Raw genomic sequence first — 27424 nt, forward strand, 5'->3', positions numbered from 1 at the left:
TAATCTTAACTCTGGGCACAGCTTGTCTTCAGAATGAGGTTAACCATAAAAAGAAGCAAGGTTAAGATGTAGAGGGAGTGAGCCTTATGACCTTGTTTGAATGCCTAGATTCTGCTGTGCCTGAAACTACACATAGCCTTCTGATTTTGCCCAATTATATAAACCAATAAATGTATTGTTGCTTAAAGTAGTTTGAATTCAGCTTCTCTCATTTTTAAACAAGAATCCTGTCTTGGGCAAAACAAACAAACAAACAAACAAAAAATTAGAGTTCTTATTAGTGATGATATAACTGAGTGTTTAATGTCCCTTCCATACACACAAACCCATATGAACACACCCCCACTGATTTATTGTTTTGAGGGCATAAGGAGGGAATATAAATGAAAGGATGTTCTCTCCCACTCCTCCTATCAGGATTCATGCCAACTGGCATTGTGAATAGAGTTGTTTTTGTTTTGTTTTGTTTTTTAAACAAACCTTTATGCATTAAAAACAACAATCTTATGTATTGTACAATATAAGTATGGTCTCTAATACAAATCATTGGTGAAAAGGAACAGGACACATCCTCAGGAAAGGTCATACAATAGGTGGTAAAATGCTTATGTTCTTGGGGGAGGACTTTTTGATTTGCTCTGTGGAGGTTGTGGATTCCTCAGACCTGACAACTGCCTCTGGTTTACTGGAAGCTTCTGCTATGTGAGGCAACTGGACAACTTCAGCTGCATGCTGGAGAGAGCCTTGCTGATCACCTGAATTTTGAAACTGCTTGTTGGTGCCATCTTTTATTTTGTTTTTGGTCTCTTCTTTGGTGATCATATCTGCTGAAGGAGAGAGAAGACAAAGGAACAAGTGTTCAAATGTGAATTCTAACTGTCCATTAGCAGGAAAATTCTGGACGAAATGATATTAAATAAATTCATTTATAAGGCACATTATATGTGCCAGGCCTCCTTCTAAGCACTTTATATTTACTAATTCATTTGATCCTTTCTCCACAACCATAGAAAACAGTCATAACTCTAATTCTCATACATGAAGAAACTGAGATACAGCGAGGCAAGTAAATTGCCCAAGGGCCTACACCTAGAAAATGAAAGGGTCTGAATTTTATTCCAGTCAATCTGATTCCAATGACCATGTATATAACCAGTAATTTATTTTTATATAAAAGATACTTTCTCCATGATCTGATAAAAATTTAAAAGGTAATTATGGAACTGCAGAAAAGGATACAGTGAAAAAAATAACAGAAAGAGAATTGAAGATGAAAAATGGAAAATCCTAACAATAAGGGAGCAAAAAAGGGCTACAACAAAGTTTCCTGAAAGGAAAAATCCCTAAAGAAATGGCAGGCCAGTAGTGATGTAGCCAGAATAATTATCCAAGGTTAAATTCAGAGAAACTGACATGCAATCCTCCAGAGATGCCTACCCCCAGGACTATGGGAAAAAGATTCGTTATTTGAGGGGCAGTACCTTTTTTATCCAAGTGGTGATGGCCTTGAACCTTGTCTTTTCTTGCCTCAGAGGATAAAGGGAGATTGAGTTTCCTCAGGGTCTGGGGCCTGGGCCGTGCTTTGAAACTCCGTGACTCATGAATCCAAGCATGCTTGAGAGCCTGGTCAGGGGTCATGCGAAGAGAAGGTTCCCATCTACACACCAACAAAGCCCAGCACAGATTATTGTTTTATTTTTAATAATGAAACATTTTCAAAGACTCCAATAAAAAAAAAACTAAATGGTTCATTTTAAGGAGCCCATTTAAGCTATGTAATAACTCAAAGATACTAAAGAACAGATATTATGACACATAATTTTAAAGTACCTGGAAACAACTATTGGACAATCATTTTTAGTAAATGTTCATGACAAGCCAAGTCTCCCAGAGTTCTATAAATTTCCTTATAAGAAATATAGGAAATCTTAACCAACATGATTTGGGATTTGTAAACTAAGAAGATAAAAAAGATGCATAATTTTAATTCCCAAACTACAGAATTTGGACCTACAAATATATCACAAAGAATATTATGACATGGCCGGTGTTGTCAGTGGTTGAGCATTGATCCATGAACCAGGAGGTAACTATTTGATTCCTTGTTAGGGCATGTGCCCAGATTGTGGGCTCTATCACCATTAGGGGGCATGCAGGAGGCAGCAGATCAATGATTCTATCTCATCATTGATATTTCTATCTATCTCTGAAGAAAATAAAGCATATTTAAAAAAATATTATAGAATGATAGAATATTAATATTAAAATTATAAGGGACTTGTTTATAATCCAGCCAAAATTCGAATGCAGTAACAAAATACATTTGATAGAACCCCTAGCATGGAATCATCCTGTTGTCCTTGAGTAATTTTAGTGGCAAGGCACTAACTCATAGAACCACATGTTATTTTTTAAATGCCAATTCTTTAGTTTTCCGTTTTTATTAAATCAAAATTCATTTCCTAAGAATTTTAAGCCTAGTAAGTTGGACCCAGGTCATAAATTTTGATATATTATGCTACCCATCAGCATTATATGGATTGAGACAACTAAACCATATTTTATAATTTTGTAAGTATCTGAAAACATTTACACTACTAACTCCTGGTCATATGATGTGGTTGCCACCTTCCTAGATAGGCAATTTCAGCTGTTGTCTAACTGCAGGTCATTACATCCTAGACTCATCAAGGCCATACAACCGAAATTCCCAGTTCTTTGTCAAATGAACTGCTATTAAGCTACGTCTGCCCTCTTCTTCTAGACTTCTAGGGTTAGTCTATAAAACCTAGGCCAGCACTTTACATTCACCACTGTTACATTTGACTAAGAAATTCTAGTCTCTCATTCCAAGATTTTCTGATTAGCAAAATATGGAGTGATGAAGTAACAGGCTCCAGTAATTTGACTACTATTTGCAAGTTGTGAGCAACCAACCATTCGCACTGAAAAATAATGTCTTTCTTGGTTCTAAGTTGTGTTCTGGATGGTTGGGTTTTCTGGATCAATCACCTCTGTGTCAAAAATGAGTTTCTATCATTTGTTAATGTACATTCATTCTATAGCCTCAGCAAGAGGTTTGGGTAGGGTGGGGTAATGAGGATACAGGATCCTTCTTTATTTCCCAGAGGAGCAGCATGACTCTCCAGATGGGAAAACTTTCAGCAGTACCTGATCTTTATCCTCTTAGCTAACACCTAAATTCCAGAGTGCACAAATGCCAGAAGAGCTTTTGCTAAAACTACTCCCTGTCCTCCCTGGCCCCCACCCCCTTGGGAGAATGACAGAACATGAAGATACAGTCTTCTTTACTCAACAATAACAGGACTGCTTATCACAGGAAGGGACATGGGAATACCCCTTTATATTCAAAAGGAAATAGGCTCAGAGTGACTTGCCAAATATCACACCACTCATCTATTTGCCATTCGGCACAGACCAACCTTTTTTAAAAAATGGCAGTAGTAGAATGGGTATTATCAATAAAAGACAAGTGTTGGAGAGGATGTAGAGAAAAAGGAACCCTCGTGTAATGCTGGTGGGAATGCAGACTGGTGCAGCCATTGTGGAAGACAGTAAGGAATTTCCTCAAAAGTTAAAAATGGAACTTCCGTTTGACCCAGTAATCCCACTTCTAGGACTATATCCCAAGAAATCAGAAATACCAATGAGAAAGGATATATGCACCCATATGTTCATAGTAGAACAATTTACAATAGCTAAGATTTGGAAACAGCCTAAGTGCCCATCGGCAGATGAGTAGATTAGAAAACTATGGTACATCTACACAATGGAATACTATGCTGCTATAAAAAAGAAGGAACTTTTACCATTTACAACAGCATAGATGGAACCAGATTACATTATGCTGAGCAAAATAAGCCAATTGGAGAAAGACAAATATCACATGATCTCAGTCATATCTACGCTAATAAAAGAGAAACATGCAAATTGTCTACGTACTCTCACAACACCCACCAGCCTATCAGGAGTGAGTATGCAAATTAACCTGACAAAGATGGAGATGGCCCCGCTGCCCAGCTGCTCAGGGCCTCTGGGCAGCATGCATGGAGGCACAGAGTGGCTGGGTGGGGTGGAACACCTGCTATGAGGGGGAGGGCGAGGGCGGAGGGAGCTACAGGAGTGATGCTCTGCCCAGAGTGAAGACTGAAGGTGGTGGCCAAAGTGAAGGCCTTGGTCCCGGGTGCCAGAGGAAAACTGGTGTCGCAGCCTGGGGAAGGAAGGCCTATTGCATGAATCTCAAATCTCTTGGTGCAATGGGCCTCTAGTGTGTGATATAATGATCCACATAATTTGATGAACAAGAATAGATCCAGAGACAAATTGTAGGGGCGGGGGGTGGTGGTTAGAGAGCAACCAAAGAACTTGTACACATGCATATTAGCATAACCAATGGACACAAGCACTGGGATGGTAGGTGCTTGCCTAGGGTAGGAATGGCTGTTGGGGGGGGTGTCAATTGGGGGAAAAGGAGACATATGTAAAACTTTAGATAATAATAATAATAATAATAATAATAATAATAATAAAGACAGTAGTTCCCAGATGGTGTGGCTCAGTGATAGAGCATTTGACCCATGCACCAAACATCAACAGTTCAATTTGTGATCAGGGCACATGCCCTGGCAAGGGGTATGCAGGAGGCAGCTGAGTGATGTTAATGTTTCTCTCTTAGATGTTTCTCTCTCTCCCTTCCTCTCTAAAAATCAGTAAAAACATATTTTTTAAAATGATAGTAGTTTACATTTTCCAAATACCTTCTAAATATGCACTGTACTAGGTAGGTGCTTTGTGTGCTATTCTTTTCTTACAGTGATTTGACTTAAAAATGAAACTTAATTTCTAAGACTTAAAATACCCTTGTAGATTCAAAAAGCTGTACATAATAAATGGCTTATAACTCAACCTTTCCCTTCCGGGAAGAATTTATGCTCTAAACCCCAGGGAAATGGGGAGAGGCCCTGAACCAGTACAATGGGCATGTGTGCAGAAGACAGTTAGGACTTGCCTACCATCTCACTGCCAGGCAGCTGGAGGCCAAGGAGAAGGCAAGCTTTACACACATTATAATCCAGGGGAAAACACTTAATCTCTTTGAACTTCAGCTGTAATATCTCAAAACAGAGCAAATCATCTGCCCTGACAATCACACAGGAGGTATGGAGAGCACTCTGATGAGGCAACAGATGGGAAGCGTTTTGTAGACTTTAAAGGTCTTTGGTCAGCACTTACTGTTTTTACAACTCTCTCCCAGGCACAGACTTACACCAGCAAACATATAGGAAAATACAGTATTTAAAAGGAGAATCAGAGACAAAGACACCCTTGACAACTCACACCAAACACCTTCTGAGAAAGTCCAGGAAGCTGGAGTCATAGGTTTTCAGCACCATCGTGAGATCCTTGGAATCCGGGTATCTTTTTCTCCCCCTATTGTTAGTTATATTTTTAGGAAAACCTGTGGGATCTTTAGAGATACAACAGTCGGTGTTTAGTTCCAGTTGTAATATTCATTGGTCACATCACAGCTGTTCACTCATCCAAGCTGTCTTGGGTGGTTTTGCAACTCTCACTCCTGATACTTCACCACCCCGTCTGTACAAACATGCCTGCAATCTCACTCAATTTGAAATAACCACGAGTGAAGTATCCGATGGATTTAACTACATTTTAGATGAATTTCCCCTACTATTTACTATGTTCTGAGTCTCCTTTCCACCACCTCCTCCTTGAATCAATCAAGTGATTCTAGGTAAAATAATAATGATAAAGATTAATAACAATAATAATAAACCTGAGATGATGAAAATGTTCAGCTCTGAACAAGAATGATATTGTTCATTCTCAGATTACTGATGCCTTAGCTTCTTCCCCCACTAACTCAATAAAGTGAGAATTTGGAACATCATAAGGTATAATAAAAAAAGTCATTTTAGGAGAATGATTTGCTTTCAGAGCCCATTTACAAACCACACAGGCAAATTATCCTCATTACTTCTTTGTAGTCACATAAAAAATTTCTGTCCATAATTGGAAATCAAACTTGATTGCTTCTTAGGTCACAGCTTGAAGTGACTTTCTTTAGTCATTTTCATCAATTATAGCCTCCCACATGCATGGTTTGTCGTGCCTGAAAAGAAGCCCTGAAGACAGCTCCGAAGGTTCCCAAGGTGCTTTGTGCAGTGCTGTGCAGGTGAGACCACTCATTTGGACACCTGGATTCTGGTGTGTATGCTCAGAAAAGTTGATCACTTATGCTCACACCTTATAAATCTGCATGTAAATGGGTGGATATGTATATACACACATGTACACACAATTTACAGATTAAACTGAATTCTCACAAAAACTCAGTGGGGCTCATGTAAAAGACCTTCTGGAAGGTGCACAGTGAAGTGCTTTCGTTACTTTTGTAATCAGTGCAATTTGTGGAGCTTCCAAAAGAACATCTGCTCTTAATTCCTGGCAGGACCATGAATGTGCATATGGGTATGTGTGTACATACACAGACATGTATTTATATATGTATTTATTTGTATAAGGGTTCAATGCATGGCATAAGTGGGTATAAGTGCTATGAATTCACACAAATCCCTATTTCCCTTTTCGACTGTGGCTCCGGTGGCCCCATCCTCACCTTATCCTTTATGTTGTTCTTTTTACAAATGACCAAAGAAAAATCAGGCTCACGGGCTTATAAATGCATAGTTCCTAAAGTCGTCATGTAATTGATTTACTTGTACAAGTTTTCTCACCCCACCTATTCTCTCCATCTGCTTCTTGCTGCCTGGAGCTCCTAAGTATCTTACTTTTCTTTGAGGCAACATCACTTTGCTCCTGATTAATGGTATTTACAAAGAGTGGCTGGGAGTTGGCAGCCCAACCTGAGAAAGGGAGCCAAGTAGGAAGTGGACACAGTGTTTCCCAAGCTCACTGTATCATGGGAATCACAAAGAGCTATCATTAAAAACATAGACCCTTGAGTCCCACCTTAAGCCTACCAAACCATAGGTTATTCATGAGGGTCATGAGAATTAACATACTGTCTAGTACCCAAGTGATTCTCATAATTGGGAAACACTGAGGAGGATGCAGCTTCTGATAATATTCTTTCTTATGCAGGAAGTGAGGATATGTGGATGTTGCTACCAAAATCACATCACCATTGTAAAGCCTAGTATTGATGGTAAAAATTGGATACCCTATAAAATGGGTATGCGTATGTCTTTGGTTCTCTCTCAAAGATGCTCTATGTTCCCTTCCTTTAAGTCCCCACCCATACTTTCTCTTGAGTTTAGTGTTATAGTTAAGATGTGGCTCTTGCCCTGGCCAGGAGGCAACTGATCAATGTCTCCTTTCTCTCTCTCTCTCTCTCTCTCTCTCTCTCTCTCTCTCTCTCTCTCTCTCTCTCTCTAATAAAAATATATCCTGGGGTGGGGGGTTTAAAAAAAAAAGATGTGGTTCTTCCTACAATGTCTTTGTCTAGCAGGAGGAAACACCAATATCTCTACTTTTCTTTCCCTAAATCCTTTGAAATCCAAAAGACCAGTTTGGAATCAAAAGACCAGTTCCATTGCTCCATGTTTAAATTATAGCAGCCAGTCAGCCTCTGTCTGCCATCAGACTACTCTAGAAGAAGGTTAGTTAATGTGCAAGCACCATACTAAGGCTACCAGACACTGACCCCACTCAGAGGCAAGGTCTTCAAAGTTTCAGCATGACTGCAGGGTGATGTTTAAAAGATTTAACCTTTGGAATGGCATGGGACTGTCCAATCACAATGGATCACAGGCATCCCTGGCACTGAAGTAGATCATAGAGGACCTCCTCTTGCCAGGCCTTAAACTTTTAGTTTCTAAGTCATGGGGAATCCAAGGAGTCCTAGGAGAGGGGTCAGGCAGGGGCTTAAGGCTGTGGCATTTTACTAAAGGGTACAGAAATAGTCTACATCAGTGGTTGGCAAACTCATTAGTCAACAGAGCCAAAAATCAATAGTACAACAAATGAAATTTCTTTTGAGAGCCAAATTTTTTAAACTTAAACTTCTTCTAATGCCACTTCTTCAAAATAGACTTGCCCAGGCCATGGTATTTTGTGGAAGAGCCACACTCAAGGGGCCAAAGAACCACATGTGGCTCGCGAGCTACAGTTTGCCGACCACTGGTCTACATGTTAACCATCACATGGCTGAACCAGTGCATACCCATTGACCACCAACATGACTGAAACTCTGATCAGGAGGACCCCCGATGAGGGAATGTTTGACTCTCCTATTTACAGGGCAACTTGTGGAGAGAAATTATGCGATTTGCCTTTCATTTTGATACCACTCTCAGATGAAAAATAAGAAGTGGGAGAGTTAGAAATGACTGGGATTCCATAGCCAGTATGAGCCTGTGAACTAATCCATTGACTATGGCTGATCAGAAATGTCATTCCAGATGTCATGGAGTCCCTGCCTATGGAGTCCTGGCCTGTGGAGTCCCCGTTCCTCATGTCTGGCTTCACTCCACTCCTTTGGACTATGATTGTTGTTGTTGTTGTTGTGTGTGTGTGTGTGTGTGTGTGTGTGTGTGTGTTTTCTAGATAGGAATCCCTTAGCTTCTTGTAGTTCTTCAAGGGGATTTTAGGTATAAGACTAATTTTTTCTTTTTGATAAATAGTGCTCTGGAAGCCCTGCCTTAGTTGGCCATTTTGACCCACCTGTCCATCTTGAATAAAAAGGCAGAGGATCATAGAATCCAAAGTGTGGGAACTGTGATGAAGGCATCATGGGACTGTAGATGAGGCTTAATTCCAGTAATTAGCCAGATGTCCTGTACATAACTGGCAAGCCACAACAACCTCCCCCCCATCCCACCCCCAACCCCCACCAGCAAAACTGTTCTGAGAGCCCTTGTTTACCCATCTTATTCCTAAGTTATAATGAACCTGAGATAGTAAGATTCTGGAGAAATAAGAGAATTTCAGCGAAAAAGAATAGTGCTCCATTAATGACAGAATATAGCAATGAAACTTTCACTATTCTTGAAAAGAACCTTCTACTCTGATTTCCCTGCACACTGCATGCTGTGAGGGGGCTAACTGCTTGGAGAGGCTAGGAGAACTTACAGGAGAGGGTATAGTTATAATATTTAAGATCTGCAGATATATCTTCTGAGAAGAAACATTATTGTTTTCATGTTCCTGCATATATTTTCTGCCAAGACTTCATGCCCAGTGTGACTCCCCCATCCCGTCTCCACCAATCCATCTGGTACCACTTCTCAGCATTGTCTTACTTTTCTGAAAGAAATCCCTCACCATAGCATGTCTTTTGGGATGGGGCCAAGGGAAGAGTACTAAATTGGGTTTGAGATGTGGGAGATGTCTTTAAAGCCTGTGCTACCTCATAGGCCACAATGGGATAAAGAGAGTTAGACAGGGGACTTACCAAAAAATGTCTGTTTCCTGGAGGCCGTCTCAATGAATTGAGTTGGCGGCAGGCCCAGCACCTTCAACAAGTAAAATGCAGTTGCTTCACTTTTGTGAGTCACACATTCAAAGACTGTTAAGCTGAGGGAGATTTTGGTCAAACTCTTGCCTTCTACAGACACACACCCAGGACATTGTGCTATAAGTCAGTGACAGAGCAGGCCCAGAGCTTGGGTCTTTGACTCCTAACCCAGATTGTCTCAGCATGCTGAGCATCAATACCGGTCAGGTCACTTTAAACATGCATCAGCACCAACTTGAAGTAGGCACTCTTGATGGTAGCCAGATGTTATTATCGCACTGAACAACCCAGTCAGTATCCATGATGAAACCCCTGAACTAAGGAATATCACATCCTGGCTCGGAGCACTGGGAAGGGAGGAAAGGAAGAGGAGATGGAAAAAAACAGGTGGCCATCACACATTTTATAACAAAATACCTACATGAGAAAAAAGTGTAGCACTTACTTGTTTACCTATCCCCACTGCAATCTATAATTTGCACTGAGATAGAGAAATTATAGGTGTCACTCTAAGCTCAGGGTCACCTGCACTAGCAGCTGGGTTCACAGCCATATCCATGCAGACCCTGTCCCCCTGCTCCTCAGCCCCATTGACACTGAGGTCAAGAGGAAGCTGACTCTGAGGCAGTAGGAACTCGGCTCAGATCCCATACTCCTCATTCTTCTTGGTACTGGAAGAGTTCATGGGTGCTTTATTAAATTATTCATTGTCAACTTTAGAAGTCCAGAGCAAGAAAGTAAGTTGGCAAAGAGAAAGATCCAGGTTTACTGATTCTCATGTCAGTGGTCATCTCAACATAGCCATCATTTACAGCTATTTTACCACTTTATTATTTTTAACCATGAAATTAAACTATCCTATATAATAAAGAGCTAATATGTTAATTAGACCAGACAAAGAACGACCATCCAGAATGACCTTCTGGAACAACCTTCCAGAATGACCAGTAGGCAGGGAGTGGGGCCACGAGGCATCCGGGGCCACATGGGCTGAGGCGGCCGGGGCTGAGAGGGTTGACCCTTCCCCAGATTTCATGCATTGGGCCTCTAGTCCTATATAATAAAAGGTTAATGTGCAGCCGAAACCGGTTTGGCTCAGTGGATAGAGCGTCAGCCTGCGGACTGAAAGGTCCCAGGTTCGATTCCGGTCAAGGGCATGTACCTTGGTTGCGGGCACATCCCCAGTAAGGGGTGTGCAAGAGGCAGCTGATCAATGATTCTCTCTCATCGATGTTTCTAACTCTCTATCCTTCTCTCTTCCTCTCTGTAAAAAATCAATAAAATATATTAAATAAAAAAAAAAGATTAATGTGCAAATCAACAGAATGATAGAATGACTGGTCGCTATGATGCACACTGACCACAAGGGGGCAGACACTCATTGCAGGAGCTGCCCCCTGGTGGTCAAAGCTCTCCCATAGGGGGAGCACCACTCAGCCCAAAGCTGGGCTCATGGCTGGCTAGTGCAGCGGTAGTGGTGGTGGGAGCCTCTCTGGCCTCCACAGCAGTGCAAAGGATGTCCAACTGCTGGCCGTCAGCCGGACATCCCGAGGGCTCCCGGACTGCAAGAGGGTGCAGGCCAGGCTCAGGGACCCCCTTCCCCTGAGTGCACAGATTTCATGCACTGGGCCTCTAGTATTTAAATAATTCTCAAGGGTATGTGTGTGTCTCTGAGTTGTAACTTTGAGACACTTTAGAAAATAGAGATTTGTATAGATAGGTAGAAAGACAGATAGTGATGGATAATGAGTCTTTTTTGTTCACAGTCAAAATATCTTTGTTCACTAGAAATTTTCTATTTCATAGGGTTATTTTACTCCTGTTTTATCTAATTTAATTACATAACAAGAGGCATTTAAGTAAACGGATAATAGGTATAATAAATGATATCTGATGTATCCCTTTTTTGGAAGATACACTTCCCAGAAAGCTAAGAAAATGAATGACTAATGACTGAACAACACAGAGATTTTTTTTTTTAAACAACACATAGGTTTTGATGGGTATCATGTCACTCTGGTTTTAGAGTCTTTTGAATATATTTGAAAGACTGATAGAACAGTTTTATTTTTAAACATCACTTCACAATATGCTGAAAATCACAACTTTTGTAATTATTAATGGCGAAAATATTAGATGTCAACTTAAAAATGTAAAAGGGGATGCATAATTTCAAAAATACTTTTAGGGAACATCTACTCCAAAACAGAAGAGTATGCAGGCCGCTGCCCTACAGCAAGCCTGATGCAACCCAGCCTTTGAGAGTGGAAGTGAGCTGTCCTGCCGCTGCCCAGCAGAGTGTGGCCAGGCCGCCCCTCACCTCCATGATGCAGGCCAGCTGCTCCATTTCATTCTCCCCGGCAAACAGAGGGCAGCCCGTGTACAGCTCAGCCATGATACATCCCAGGCTCCACATGTCGATGGCCATGTTGTAGGGATGGCCCAGAATCACCTCTGGCGATCGGTAGAACCGGCTTTGGATGTACGAGTACACTATGAGCAAAAGAAAGAGAAAACTTCCCTTGGAAAACCTTCTCCTCCCCAGAGCATCCTTCTCCAGGCTACCCTCTCAGGTGAGGGTGAATGATAATCATGACTCCCTACATCAAGCATGTCAAACTCGTGGCCCATGGTCCACATGCAGCCCACAATGAATATTTTTGCCACTCAGCCAACATAACAGTATATAAGAAATGTCTTAATAAAAATTTCATAACTTAATTTTTTACAATATCCTGTTATACATAATCTTTACATATAAAACCCTACTATGCAAATAAATTGAATGGCGGAACAACTGAACAACCAAAAAACTGGTCACTATAATGTGCACTGACCACCAGGGGGTGCATGCGGAACATGGTGGGCATTGGCAGCAGGCAGCAAGGCATGGAACATGGTAGGCATCAGCCATGGTGGGATGGTGGAGTAGGGGCCCCAGACCAAAGCAGGGCTCTAGTTGCTGTCATCCAAATGAGCTTCTGGGGGTTACTGAAAATTTTTTGTTCCTGCACACCAGGGTCCCTGCTGCCAGCACCAGCCCCACTTGCACCCATTGCTGGCATTAGAGCCTGCTCTCGCTCAATCCTGGCACTGGCCTTGATCACTCAGTGCCATCAGCAGGTGCGAGCAGTAGCTGCTGGTCCTGATTGCCCCTGAAGGCTTCTCCACCTCCCCCTGCTCCTGAGTGGTGATTGGGGCAGCAGCCGACACTCACTGATGGCACTGGCCCCACTTGCACCCATTGCTGGCATCACCCCAATTGCTCTGTGCCATCAGCAGGTGCAAGCGGGGCCGGTGCCATCAGCATGTGGGAGCAGCAGGGGGCCATAGCTGGAGGGTCAACCAGGGGCACCGAGGATAGACTGAAATCTGTCCTTATGCCCACTGCAGCCTCACAGCTCACAGTTCCTTTTAAGGTGCACAAATTTGTGCACTGGGCCCCTAGTTATTAATAATAAGCTACAATATTTGCTAATGACTGATTGTTATAATTGTGCTGCATTAATTTCCCTATGTGCCTTTCATGCAGGCACACCGTTTCTCTCCACTAATACTAGCAGCAGATATTTTAGCAGCTGATTACCACATCATTAGTCTTGAACTGACTTGTTTGGTGTGAGCAACAGGAAACATTTTGCTTTCGGAGAACAAGAAAAATAGGCTTATTTGCGTTAATCTTATTAATTTGTGCCATTATTTAGTGTCTGATAACTTAATGTTCAAGAAAAAATATTAATTTTTATTAAAATGTTCTATTATTTTATGTTAACAATTATTCATTTATTTCAGCCCTTTGTATTCAGCGTCTCTATTAAAATTAGACCCATGTTTGTATGAAAATTGAAGCTTTTGTTTTTTTGTGGCCCACATAAACTTTAGCCTTGTTTATTTGGACCTTTGAGTTTGACATGCTTGCCCTACGGGCTTTGCAGAAAATCGGAAGTACAACTGAGCGGCACTCAGGAGTCATACCTTGTATCTAGTCTCATCAAGTCTTACAGCCGCAGGCTCATTATAGAGGTTATTAGCCTCACTTTATTGATAAAAAACTATTTCCCTATAGTTCTAGGAAATCAATTTTAGTCAATTAAGCTTTAAAAAAAGGAAACATAAGACTAATATAAAACTGAGTTTCCAAACTATCATATCAGTTTGGAGTAGACATCTTCAGAAAGTATTGTGATTTGGCAAAGGAGGAGGCATATGAGAACTGAAAAGAAGCACACAAAAGGCACAATTTAAAAATGTATATTCAATATATTATGTACATATGTTGTTTAATGTAAAATGTGGAAGGGAAAGCTCAGTGGAATCTCAAGAGACAAAGCTGCATGGAAGATGATATTATAGGGAGACTGAGGTTGGAGAAATGGAACATTTTCATTGTTTTCCCATGCTATTATTGATGATTCCTTGGATGGGGCAGGGCAGGGATCCTATTGTATAATCCCTTCTTTGTTATAGTAAGGATATGATAATTTTGTGACTGAAGGCAAAATAAAGATTTAATGAAAAATCACTTTTATGTCCTGCCTGCTTCCAAAATGGATTTGAAGAACTTGTCAACTAAAGTAAACACATACAGGGTAGAGTTAAAAACTGGGTTTAACAGGTTTAACAGATACTTGCATAATGATTACTATGTGCCAGCCACTATTCCAAGTGTGTATATAGATGAACCCTTTCAATCCTTACAACAACCCTAGGAAGGAGTTACTATTATTGTCCCCATTTTAAAATGAGAAAAATGAGGCATACAGAGATTAAATAAATGGTCAAGGTCATTCATCTATAAGTGGCAGAACTGGGGTTTGAACCCAGGCAGTTCAAGTCTAGTGTTTCTATTCTATACTGTCACACAGTTAAACAAAAGATAAAGGGAAATGTATAAAGAGGGATATGACAGAAACCAAAGATAAAATAATTACGAATTTGCTTTTGAACATTCTGTCAGCTACTGCACCTATCATGTTATCTTTCTGTGTCTTCCACTGGACTGTAAGCAACCTGAGCACAGGAAATGTTTATTTTTTGTTCCTAGTATCCAGAACAGTGACTAACACATTGTAGATACTCAATAAGTCTTTGTGGAATGGTACTTGTTGTCAACAGCAAACTTGATAAAAGCCAAAAGAAGAGACTAGCAAATCAAGTTCAACAGTTTGTGCCAATGTTCTCAGGGCTGTTTGCTGGATTCTAGCTTGAAAGAAGTATAAAGCCTAGGGAGCCTAGGGCAGTGAATCCCAAACTTCAGAATGGCCATGTGCAGATTCTTGGGTACTCCCCCAGAAAACTAGATATGGCACATTGGGGGTGAGGCCCTGGAAGCTATAATTTTTGAGGCCACAAGTGATTCTGATGCACATCTAGTTAGTTTGACGACCAGTGCTCTTGGGTAATTCCTAATCCACAGAACACGAGATCTGCAAAGGACGCCTAGTGGCTTTAAATCCAACCTTCTCATTTTATAGAGGTAGAAATTTAGTCTCAAAAAGTGAAATATCTTCTGCAAAACCATGCAAGCAATTTTATCAACTGAGCCCAGACTAGAACCCAAGTGACTTTGTTATAAAGTACTTGTTTCAGCAGGGAAAGAAATCTTGATAGGAAAATTCAGACAAAGACACTGGAATGGGGCTTACCTTTCTCATGCTCAAAACAGCTTGATCCAAAGTCAATAACTTTAATAGAGACTTGGCCTTTCTGGTATAACACAATATTTTCCTGAAGAGAAGAAGGACATATGTCACATTTCAATAATATTGTCTTAAGTCTTCTATTGACTTAAATGTCTGCCATTCTCCAGGACCCAGTCCAAAATTAGACTATTTCATGGTAGACTCCTCCCACATCTCCTCCAAATCCCAGGTGTTTACCTTCCTTGACATCCCATTTGACTTGATTATATACCTCTTACTTGCTGCTTTGCAGTATCTCTTTTACATATATTTTGCCCTTTCCCCATATAGATTATGCATTTTTTTAAATCTCCTTGGCACCTGGTCCTATGCCTTGCTTACATAAGGTCTTAGAAATATCACTGACAGAATTTGATGTATCCATTAAGTGCCCAGTCACATAGTTATGACAGTAGAAGAATTAAGCAAACAAGTAAAGAGACAATGTTTTGATTGGAATTTGTGATTCTTAGGCTGACTTTGGGGAAAAGGTGAAACTAGGAGTTCCAGCAGTGTCATGGATGGAGAGGCAGATCTACTGGGCTCGCCTCCATGAGCATGACATTATTCCACTGGAAGATTAAACTACTAATCATGTTTTCAAAAATCTGGATATCAGATGAATTGATTATTATGAATATCAGATGAATGAATTGTTTTCTCAGTCCCTTACCATTATAGATATGGAATATCAGCATTAATCCAAAACCCCTGGCACCATAAACTAAGTACAAATTTAGTTCCTACTCCTTTTTTCTAAAGAATATTTGTGTTAACTGAAAGAGTAGAGTCAGCAAATCTTAAAAGAATGAGAATTTCTTGTGTGTCTCTAGGCCAATAAAAAGTCTCCTTAGCTAGAGGGAACTGGCCTTCCAATTTATTGGCAGAAATCACTTGGCAGGGAGAGGGGCGGAGGTCATGGATGCATCAGGCCATCACAGGTCTTTGATAATAAACATTAAGTTCATAAGAATAACTCTAATTCTTGAACCCACATTCATCATTCTGTGGGTTATATGCATACTTTCTTACTTGGCACATGCATTCCAATTTACTTGACCTATTTTTCAAGAAAAAAAATATTTTGGCTACCAGGTGAGAGTCAGTCCCCTATGCTCAAAGGCCATTGTTATTGTGATCCGTTGAACCTGCAAAGCTAAGGATTAGGAACTTGAGTGTGGAGTTGTACCGGCATTGTGAGGCTCCTTCAGGCAGCCCTGAGAGAACATCTCTATTTAGACAATCATTAATTGTCTAAATATACCAAATTATCTAATGGATTACATTTTTAAAAAATTAACCATTTTGGGGTGTGAGGAGAAAGAAATGAAAAAAAGTTAAAGGATATTTAAGTATCTGTGAAAGTCAGGTTGATTTTGAAACCAGCTCCTGACCCCATATCTTCATACTTTTATACCTTTTCTCTAAGGACCTCTCTATATTCCTCACATTTACTAGTACAATCATTAATTCATCTAACAAACATTTACCTACATACTGACTGCCATTTCTATTGTCAGGTACAATGTTAGGTCCTGAGAATAAAATGGTGAGAAGACATGATTCCTGACCTTGAGAAAACTTGCAGTTCAGTGGCCAGGTACATATAAGCAAACAACTCCTACAGAAAGCAATCAGAGCAGTAACAGAGCGAAGTACAGAATGTTAGCAGGACATGAAGGAAAGGCACATCCATTTCGAGTAAGAGTAGTAGTCAGAGATTTGCTGTACCCTAAGACCAATTCAGAGTAGAGTGGAGATAGTGAGGATTTAATACAGCTGAGATCCAGCCCCCTGAATGACACATCTTCCACAGGAATGCCCTAGACCTTCCTATTCCTATATACCTCAATGAGACCATCTTTTTTCATTGTCCCCAATCCATCCCTTAGTCTTCACAACGTATGACTACTTGGCTTTCATCTGAGAGCTCTGGCCATGATTCTGTCTAGTTACCACTTGTGAAGAGAATGGAACGGTATCTGAGGGTGGGAACAGCTACCCTGGCAGGATAGAAGTTGTACTCACAGGTTTGAGATCGCAGTGAATGATCTTCTCTAGATAAAGCATTTGTAAACACTTCAAAACAGAGAGGGTGAAGCGCCGAACTACTGTCAGACTGAAGCCTTGAAAGCTATTATTCTTCATTAACTCATACAAGTTGATTCTTGGAAAGAGAAAGTGATGTATATCAATGTAAAAAGTATAAAATGCTAAGTCTGAACCAGCAAACAATCCCATACTACTTGGTTTCCCTCTGGTAATAGGCAAGTGTCAGACCAGGAGGCAGGGCTTTTGTGTCCTATAAACTCAACTTTTCCATTGATTCATGGGGACTCCAGGGTGCCACTCAATTGTGCTGGCATCTCAGATGTGCCCTCGTTTCTTACATGAGAAGGTCATTAAATAACTTTGTTATGTTGTGGGTGTTAAGACATTGGACCAAATTTCTAAAATATTCATAGTTCTTCAGGCCCTTGGGAAGAATCCAGGAAGTCCACCAGTTACTCAACCCAGCAGCCACTTCTGCACCCAACCCTAAAAGACTATGTACAGATGTCATGTTTGCCCTGGATGGTGTGACTCAGTTGTTTGGGTAGCATTTCGAGCACCAAAAGGTTGCTGAGTTTGATTTCAGTCAGGGCATATGCCTGGGTTGTGAGCTCCATCCCTGGTAGGGAGGCTCTTTCTCTCTCTCTCTCTTTCTCTCTCCCATTCCTCTCTCTAAAAAGTCAATTTTTAAAAATTATTTTAAAGTTTAAAAATAAAATAAAAAAGAAAGATGTCAGGTTCCCAACAGATAAGGGAGCAAGAGTGTGGGCAGATGGGGGCTGGAGTAAAACAGAGACACCCTACCCTATCTATACCAAGCCTGACCACTTGGTTCCATCTGTCACTTTGCAAGAATAAGGCCTCATTATTGCCAGATTTTCCCAAACTTTCAAGACAAGCAGAAGTCTGCAATACTATATAAAAACCAGCCATATTATGTGAAATCTGCTGACTTAACAAATGTTGGAAACTAATGCAAAGCATTTTAACAAGTAAAATGTATTTGTGGGCTACCAGGTTATAACCTCTGTTCAAACTGTAAGATGGGGAGAGGAGGGCTAGGACACAGCCCAGAAGTGACTCTGCATCAGCCTCTTTCTGATTTCTCCTAATATTCTATCTATCTAACTCAGCCTGCATTTAGGAAGCCATTCATTTGTGATGGGCAGAGTGGCCTCATCCTAACCAGCTCTGAGACCCGGGCAACTCTGCAACCTCTCTGAGCTTTGGCTTTCCCCCACAGACACTGCTCCTCCTGACTTCTTAGAGCACTTTCAAAAACAATGACATACTAACTGTGCACTTGATTAATGACCAAATCAGGCAGCCTGGGTTGCCTATGTTGTCACAGGAAGAGAATTCACTTGTGGAAAGTGGACATTTTGTAACCACCAGAGATAGTGAGGAGAGTGTCAACTTCACTCCTAATTCAAATTTAGCTAATTTCTAGAATTTCAGTGGCGGTGTCATGGGGAACACCAAGCTACCAGCTCAGTAAAGCTGATAATACTGGGCTTCTGAGAGGTCACCTCTATTCTCCTTTGCTAAATGCATTCTAGGTCTCTGATTTTATTTAATTTTTAAAAAATATATTTTATTCATTTTTTTACAGAGAGGAAAGAGAGAGGGATAGAGAGTTAGAAACATCGATGAGAAAGAATCATTGATCAGCTGCCTCTTGCACACCCCTTACTGAGGATGTGCCCGCAACCAAGGTACATGCCCTTGACCAGAATTGAACCCGGGACCCTTCAGTCCGCAGGCTGACGCTCTATCCACTGAGCCAAACGGGTTTCAGCTGATTTTATTTAAATTTTATCAGATGAAGATAGATATAGAGACAGTAAAGCAACAAGCAGACTGTCAAATTACAGTGGGGAGGGTAGGGAGATCTGGGGGTGATAATAGATCAACCGAAGGACTTTATACATGCGTATAAGTACAACCAATGGACACAAAACTCTGGGGACGGAGGGTATGAATGCGAGGGGGGGATGGTAAGATATGCACACAGATAATAATTTAATAAAAAATAAAAATAAAAAATAAAATAAAACTGCAAAATTTTTTTTTATCAGATGGTGTTCCCAGAGAGAAAGGTAATTAAATTAGCATGTCCTTCCAATTAGCACACTGTCAGCTCCAATATTCAACTAGGTGATGCCAATCTGTTTTAGTCAGGTTCTGCTCTCTTACCAAAAAATCTGGTCCTGTCCTTATTTGCACAAAATCAAAGCTCTTTCCCCACACTAAGAAGCTGCCTGCTTTCCTGAGTTTCAACCTCTACATCACAGGGTGGTAAAGCCAGTGAATAGGGAAATGGTAGCAAAGAAAAGTCCTTTTTAACATATTTCAGTTTCACTCTTGAGGGCAGAGGCCTTGCTTTGGTTATGTCAGCCAGTCCAGCACGCAGCACCTGGTGGCACATCTTGTGTATGCTTCCAGGTGACAAGCATGAGGAAGGCATGGGGTGAGATTGGCAGCTTTTGGCCGTCTTCTTGCTCTTAGGCTTTCTCTATTCTAGTAATTACATGTTTATATCCAAAAAAACCTAGTGTATGATCTCAAAGTTTCTATTCTGTCACCTTAAATAATTTTTTGAAAGAAAATGAATTTAAAAAGAAAAAGAAAATGCAGCTGACCCCAGGAGTTCGAAGGTGATGCAGAGGTGGTTGCGGAAGTAGAAAAAGTCCTTCATGTGCACCACATTGTAGGTGTTGTCCTTGTCCTTCCTTCTAAGAGTGTCCAGGATCTTCAGCTCCACCAGGGCCTGGTGGTGAAATCTGAAGTGATTGGGGAGGGGCAGGGAGAATGAGAAATGGAGACAGGAGACATGGTGTCATATCATGCTGCAGCAGCAGCCCATTTCCTCATTCCTCAGCTCCTTCCCTTTACCCTGGCAAGGCAGAAAGCACTAAACTCTCCATACCTTGCATTCCCCTTCACCCCACCATGAAATCAGATAGGTAAAAAAGAGGAAAAGATCAGAGGAAGGGGTAGAGTTGGGAAGGGTTGGCATTATGGAGGGTCCAGAATCATGCAGTCCCTCCTCTATAGCCTATACTACTATCCACCCCACCTCTTCTTGTTCCTGATGATTTTCAAGGCCACCAACTCATTGTTTTTGTGATCCAAGCACTTGGCCACCTGTCCAAATGACCCTTTCCCAATCATCTCCAGAACCTCGTAGCGGTAGGCAATGTGGTCATGCAGGACCTACAGAAGCCAGGCAAAGGGTAAGGAGCAGAGCCATAGACTCTGAGGTTCCCTGACACTGAGGCCCCTGGATACCCATTGTCAGCTCATGGATGACTCCTGGGGGGATCTTTCAGAACTGCATTGGGCACTAGTGCAACTTCCACCCTCATCTTATTGCTACTGCAATGGTTAGTTTGTTGTCTTGATCCCAGGCACCCATGTGATACCAGGAGAAGTCCCACAGGCTCTATCCATGTCAGGTGATGCAAAGAACATTGGGTGTTCTCTGGGGAAGAGCAGCTTCTATTTGGGGGAAGTTCTGTTTATGACCTCTGATGTGACTCCATCAATGAGAAAAGGCTTTGTGTTTGTTCTGTGTCTTTCTGGCAAGACCTGGTTCTCTTGACTTATCCAGATTTAATTCTACCTTGGACTTAGCAAGTTACCGAGTTACACAACTTGGACCTTTCTTAACTAAGAAGAGAAATAATTTCCAAGAGCCAGAATCATCCATGTCCCTTCATGTGCTGAAAACTATGAAGCAACTGTTTAGTCAAAGCAACAGAAAATTATACATTAAAAAAACAAAACAAAACCTTTCTGAATGGCTTCAGACAAGCCACATACCCACTCTAAGCTGAGTGCTATAATGTGAAACAAGGTTGTAGATATCTCTAACACCTTCCAGCTCTGAGAATCTGTGATTCCTAGAATTACTCATGAATTGGGGAGAGATTAAGGAAAAGTGTTCATGTACAAGTCTCAGAATGTATTTGTGATTGTGTAGTGGGGATCTGTTCTCATAGGAGGAATTAAGACCATGCACATGTACAACTTCAGTGATATGTGGAAAGAAATTGTTCTATTGTACTTGTAAAGGTTTTGCACATGTTGATGTAAAGATATATGTGGTTCCCTGGCATTCGTACATATCTTCTACATGCCACCAGTTTGGAGGTATTGTAAGTATACACTTCACACTTGGACATTGATTGAGGCAAAGTACAAGGCCATACTCATTTTTTTTATAGTTTCCTTAATATTTCCAGAGTCTAGCAGCTGCCCAACTATATGATAGGTTCTAAATAAATAATGATTCAATTAATATTTGCTGAGGAATAAATGTGAGAATGAGATTGTGTTGCTTGTTTGGAAATTTGCTATGTACATTTGTGCATACACTAGAATGTATATTTGTGCATACACTAGAATGCAACAAAGATGGAGATTCCAAGCACACAGAAAGCACATATATCACTCTTCCCTGACCAAAGTATAGCTCTCTAAGACTTGAGATTGAGGAATTGAATTCCAGTGAATTAATTTAAAAGTAGTGCTGAAATCCCTGGTAAATTTCCCAGAGACTGTAGGCCCAGGTGAGGGGGAGAGGAAAAAAGAGGGAAGGGAGAATGTGAGGAAGTCTATCTGAAATGGTGGTAAGATTTATATTAAAGATTCTTAATCAAGAACCCATTAACTATCCCTCCATCCCACTGAAATTTTGTGTCTGTGCAGAGTGCCTTTTCTGATGTAAGGATTTATAGCTTTTATCAGATTCCCAAAGGGATTCTTGACCTAAAAGTGTTGAGAACTAGGGCTCTAGATAGAGGATGTGTGCCAGAAACTCTAAATCCTTGCTTCTCAAAGTATGGTCTGAATTTCAGAAGCATCGACATCATCTGGAAGCTTTTTAGAAAGGCAAAAATCTCAGGTCCACCCCAGACCTGGTGGATAAGAATTCAAAATTTTAATAAAATCCTCAGGTGATTTGTATGCATAGTAAAGCTAAAATAAAGACAACCCTAAATACTATTAAAACAATCTGTCTCTTCTGTGAAGTCATCAAAGACCAATCCTGTCTCCTAAACCTAATCAAGTTATGAAGTGTCCAGAAGAGGAAATTCCACTAGCCCACCATCCTAGTGGAACAAGCATTACTTATTTGGACATCCTCAGAAGTGGAAATTTCTTCCTGAAGCAACAGGGATACCTTCCACTGCCCAGATTTCACCTGAGGCTGCAGAGATGCCCCATCCTGGAAAGCTGCAGAGATACAGAAAGAAAACTGAAGGAAGTCAATCACCAGGGATTCTATGCACCAGGGACTACAGTGGCAAAAGGGTGTTTTTTTCCCCCCCTTTATTTTTATTTTTTGTCTGGTGAGAAATGACATTTACACCAATACAAACATGTAAATTGACCATCACTTCACGACACCCACCAGCCAATCAGGAGTATGCATACTAAAGAGTATGCATAACCTGACAAAGATGGTGGTGCCCCTACCCTCCAGTCGCTCCAGGCCTCTGGCCAGCACTCACGCAGGCACAGAGTGGTCGAGGAGAGTGGGGGTGGGGGAAGGCGAGAGGGAGGCAGAGGGAACTATAGGAGCGGTGCTCTGGCTGGAACAGACTGAAGGCTCAGCAGGCCAGAGAGAAGACAGAAGATGGCGAGCAGAGTGAAGGCCTGGGTCCCGAGTGCCAAAGGAAAACCAGTGCAAGCAGCCAGGGGAAGAAAGGCCTATAGCATGAATCTTCATGCAACAGGCCTCTAGTTTATTATAAAATAGAAAAAAGGTCCATGTATGGGCTAGTGTGGGGACAAAAAAGGAAATGTTGGGGAGACTACATCGTATTCCATAGTCAGTATTTTACAAGCGGGTCCAGGGCTATGCAGAAGAGCCTGTGGGAGTTCACTCAGGAAACTGTTACCCCAAATACTCTTAGAAAAAATTATATTCTGTTACTAGGGTAGTTTGTGTATTAATTGCATGTTTTCCCATTTATAAAAATGGCATTTCTTTGGTTTGGCACCTACTAGAATACTTCAGGATGCCTAGTCCCAGATACATCCACACCAAAGGCTATAAAATACCCCACACTTGTTTCCTTTCTAGGCCTTTTTGTTCCCAAGCCTCAAACTCCCGCAGTTTCTATTACCTACTCTCCCATCACCTTCATATAGGAGCCATGTTCATCATCAAAGCTCATCTTGCTGAATTTCTCAGGAGCCACGTGGAGCTTCTTGGCTTTGAGCCCCAGGAACCACAGCTCTGTGTAGCCCAGGATTTCACTTTGCTCATAAGAAGACAGTTGATTCCTAAAACACCTTAGGGCCTCTGTGTGAAAAACACTGTGGTTGTCAGTTCAGGTAAGGCACCTTGGGATCTGCCCAAGGTGGAGACAATGGCAGCCCTTCCAGTTTGTGAGCCAGTCAGTCCTTTCGGCACCTAGGTAACTTACTGAGGAGTATACATCTTGGGTCTCATAGGGTTGAACTGTAATATGGATACATGTCAAGGTGTACTGATTTCAACAACCCAGGAGAAAAACACAAAGGAAGTGAAAGGGAGAATTCAGCCCAAGTTAATTTGGTATTGGGCTGCACAAATATTTTACCATGAGAGGGTCTAAAAGCTACGATGTCTTCAGGGGCCAAGCAGGTAACATAAATATGACTTTCAAAGCCCAGGAGGTATTTCCAGCTGAGCCAGGAAGTCCCTCAGACTATAAGGGAGAAATAAAGCCCTTCTCTACTCTACACTGGCCCAATCACATCAGGCTCCTGTGTTTGGTCTGGGGGTGGGTGGGGTGGGATTCAAACTTTGAGATGTAGATAAACTGGAGAGTGCTGAGAGGAGGGAAACCAGGATGGGGGAGAAGAAGGGGCACGGTGTTATTTAACAAACTGCTGAGGAGTTGGAGGAGGAATTATTGGAGGAAATAAAAAAAGACTTATAGGGGACAAGACCTGTGTGTGTCTCCATATATACAGTATAAGCTGACTAAGGCACGTTCCTGCCCCAGAAGAACTGAGACCTGAAAGAGCAGGGAGACCCTTAGCAGCTCTTCAAAGGCAGAACTAGCTCAGAACTAGAGTATCTCCTAGGGGGCGTTTTCTGGGCTGTTTTAGAAGTAGCAGCACAACCAATTTCAATTATGTGGGAGGATAGCGCTGAGCATCAGTGTTGGGACATGGTAGATGCTCAGTGGGTTTGGGTTTTCTTCCTTTGAACCTTAATAGGTTATGAATCTCTGAACCTTGTGAGGAGTCAGCTCCTGGCCAAAAACTGATGTGTAATCTTTCAGGCCTGACCATAGGCAATTATGAATACTTTACCTGGCTGATGCCATGAGGAAGCTGCCCTCCCCACACCAGCCTTGGTGCCAGCCAATGCATTGAAATCTGGGAAGAGTTTAAGTCAAGGACTCAGGGTCCCTTGCTGGCCATGCACTTATATATACCTAATCCAGGAGCCTCCATTCCGAGGCCTCTGCAGGTATTTCTGCCAAGATCTCTTTATCAAGCAGATGGGGCAAACTTCAAGACATTTTCCCCACTCTGACTCAGTACTCCGTACTTTTCCACTCCTAGAACTCCTCTTTCCCCTCTCCTCTATAAAAGGACAGGAGCCAGCTCAGGCTCTCCAGGCAGTGTGAGCTAGTGCCTCTGACTGTGGTGATACCTGTGACCCTAACCTGGAGCCAGTCCATGGGTAGGAAGAGGGAGGAAGAGGAGAAACATAGGAGGTCAGTGTTTTCCTAGTGAGCATCCTGCTTACAAAAGGCTTGACTGGCCGAAACTGATTTGGCTCAGTGGTAGAGCGTTGGTCTGCGGACTGAAAGGTCCCAGGTTCAATTCCGGTCAAGGGCATGTACATTAGTTGCAGGCACGTCCCTGGTAGGGGGTGTGCAAGAGGCAGCTGGTCGATGTTTCTCTCTCATCGACGTTTCTAGCTCTCTATCCCTCTCTGCTCCTCTCTGTAAAAAATAAATAAAATATATTAAAAAAAAAAAAAAAAAAAAAGCCTTGACTGTTACTTTCATTTTGGCTTGTTGCCTTAATTGACTAATCCAATACTTAGCAGCTTCTTCAGCTCAGCTTAGCTCTTCACACCTGACCATGGATAACCACCCCCCGTACCCTGCTATTGCCCCGAAGGCATACCTGTTGCTGTCAGAGGCACCTTGTGCTTCCTTTGTGGCTTCTCATTGGACTTGGAATCTTGGGAGTTGGTGCTTGAAAGGGAAGACATTTCTGAAGCCCTGTCTTCAGAGGCCAGCATCTGATTCTGATTTTTATTCTCCTGTTCATGGAAAGAACTTGTGATAAAGAACTCCTTAGGCTTCTCTTGGGTGTCCTAAAGTATTCACCTGACCAAGAACACCTATATCCAGACAGGCTCTCCTCCTTCCTCTCCAGGGAGAATTTGTAAGGATGAGACAATGTTTTCTTAGTCTTTCCCTTAAAGAGAGTATCTGTCTGGCTCATCTTTGTGAGATCCATGTACATTATGCAGTTAATAGTATGCACCTAATACCTCCAGTGACCTCCCTGTAGGAGGATATTTATGGAACAATATTTTACTGCTGCTCTTGAGAAGGTCAGTTCCTAACTAGATAAAGTGAGTTGTCCAAGGACACAAACACTCATGCTTATGTGTGTATAACACCCTTTAACTTGGCACTTTCTTACATTATCTCATTTGATCCTATCTCAAAAAAGGGAGGAAATAATGAAGACAAAAAATTTTTTTTTGTACACCAGACACTTCATTTTTCCTTTCCTCAGTGAATCCTCATAACCCTGCAAGAGCTCATTTTGTAGATTTAAAAAAAAAAAAAAGTCAATGACTTAACAGTATTTGCTGAAAAATTACATTCATTGTAAAAAGTGAAAACAGGACTAAAACCGAACTCCTTGGCTGACTTGGGCTTTTCCCACCTTCCTGGGCCTTTCTAAACGTTGGTTTTGGACTGAAATCAAGTCTTCACCTGCCTGCTCAGATCATGCCCATTGCCCAGCACTCACCGTATACAGCAGAGGTGGCTTCAGCAGGATGTTGTTGCTGATGTGTGGGAAGTTAACCATGTTGTTCTTCCCCTTGGTATCCACCAAAGGGAGTGAAGTAATGTTGGTGTTTGTATCCTATAGAAGGAGAAAGTGGAAAAGTTGCAGAATTCTCAGGCAAGAAAAGGTCTCTGGGAGTCATTTCTCCCAACATCCTCCCCACAGCAAGGATGAACCTGAACCAAATCTAGGCCTTAATTAATTAATTAATTTTAATTTATCTTTATTGTTTAAAATATTAAATATGTCCCTTTTATTTACCCCTTCAACCCCCTCCACCTTGTGCCTGCCACCCCCAGGCTTACTGCACTATTGTCTGTATCCATGGATAATGCATATAAGTTCTTTGGCTAATCTCTTTCCATCCCTTTCCTTCTCTCTGAGATTCATTTTTAAAGTTCTTGGAGAGAAAATCAGAGCGATCAAGCAGATGGCCTCTGGGTTTGAATCCCTGTGAACAGTTAACACTCTAAGCTGCAATTATCTCATCACTACCATGGGAACAACAATGGGACCTACCTCATACTTTCTGTGAGGTAAATAAGGCAATCTATACAGAATAGTCCATAAGTGATAGCCATTACTATCTGAGAAATAACTAAAGTTTAGCAAAAACAGCCTACAGTTTGAATCTAGGTCCTATTCTTTGAAGTAGAACCCAGGGATCTCTTAGGAATTGAATGACATTTATCCAAAGCTGAGGCACAGCTGGTACCAGACTCACACCTGTAAAACTTAGTACACTGGCTGCATTGAAATAGGCACAGGGTACAATACTTCAACTTAATATCACCTATCATAGCTAAGCCCTCCACAGAGCTGTAATGGTGTGGACTATTTAATACAGTCTATCTCAATCTTCTGGAATAGAGTTATGATAGGAGAGGGGACTGCATAGAGCATGGGTCATGATCTCAGACCAAATTAATTTGATTAGCTAATGTATACTATACACAGAATGATGTTATCTATTGGATAACATCAATGATGTTATTGTCTATTGGATGGACAATGATGCTATATGAGCAAATACTGCAATGGCAAATCTTAGTGAGTCCCAACTTCTCATCAAGTTTGTGGGGTTTAAAACATATAATTATCAATACTGACAAGCTGGCATTGAGAA

At 41.5% G+C, this 27424-nt stretch overlaps 1 protein-coding gene across 2 annotated transcripts; it reads right to left on the reverse strand.

Moving 5' to 3' along the window:
• Positions 1–160: 160 nt before the first annotated feature.
• DYRK4 (dual specificity tyrosine phosphorylation regulated kinase 4) lies at positions 161–26384 on the reverse strand. Of its 2 annotated transcripts, XM_036458312.2 has the most exons (12): positions 26260–26384; positions 25396–25534; positions 23403–23566; positions 20330–20466; positions 19893–20033; positions 17227–17365; positions 15163–15244; positions 11838–12010; positions 9455–9515; positions 5359–5488; positions 1482–1657; positions 161–827 (listed from the first exon to the last, which is right to left on the reverse strand). In XM_036458312.2, exons 1-12 carry the CDS (start codon positions 26317–26319, stop codon positions 583–585), a joined length of 1647 nt encoding a protein of 548 aa, XP_036314205.1. In that variant the 5' UTR covers positions 26320–26384; the 3' UTR covers positions 161–582. The 2 variants fall into 2 exon arrangements, with proteins under 2 accessions (XP_036314205.1, XP_045444310.1); XM_045588354.1 differs by lacking the exon at positions 26260–26384 and having other exon boundaries at positions 161–824.
• Between the last annotated feature and the right edge of the window lie 1040 nt (positions 26385–27424).

The sequence above is a fragment of the Pipistrellus kuhlii genome, unplaced genomic scaffold (assembly GCF_014108245.1).
Source record: "Pipistrellus kuhlii isolate mPipKuh1 unplaced genomic scaffold, mPipKuh1.p scaffold_m20_p_3, whole genome shotgun sequence".
NCBI lineage: Eukaryota > Metazoa > Chordata > Mammalia > Chiroptera > Vespertilionidae > Pipistrellus > Pipistrellus kuhlii.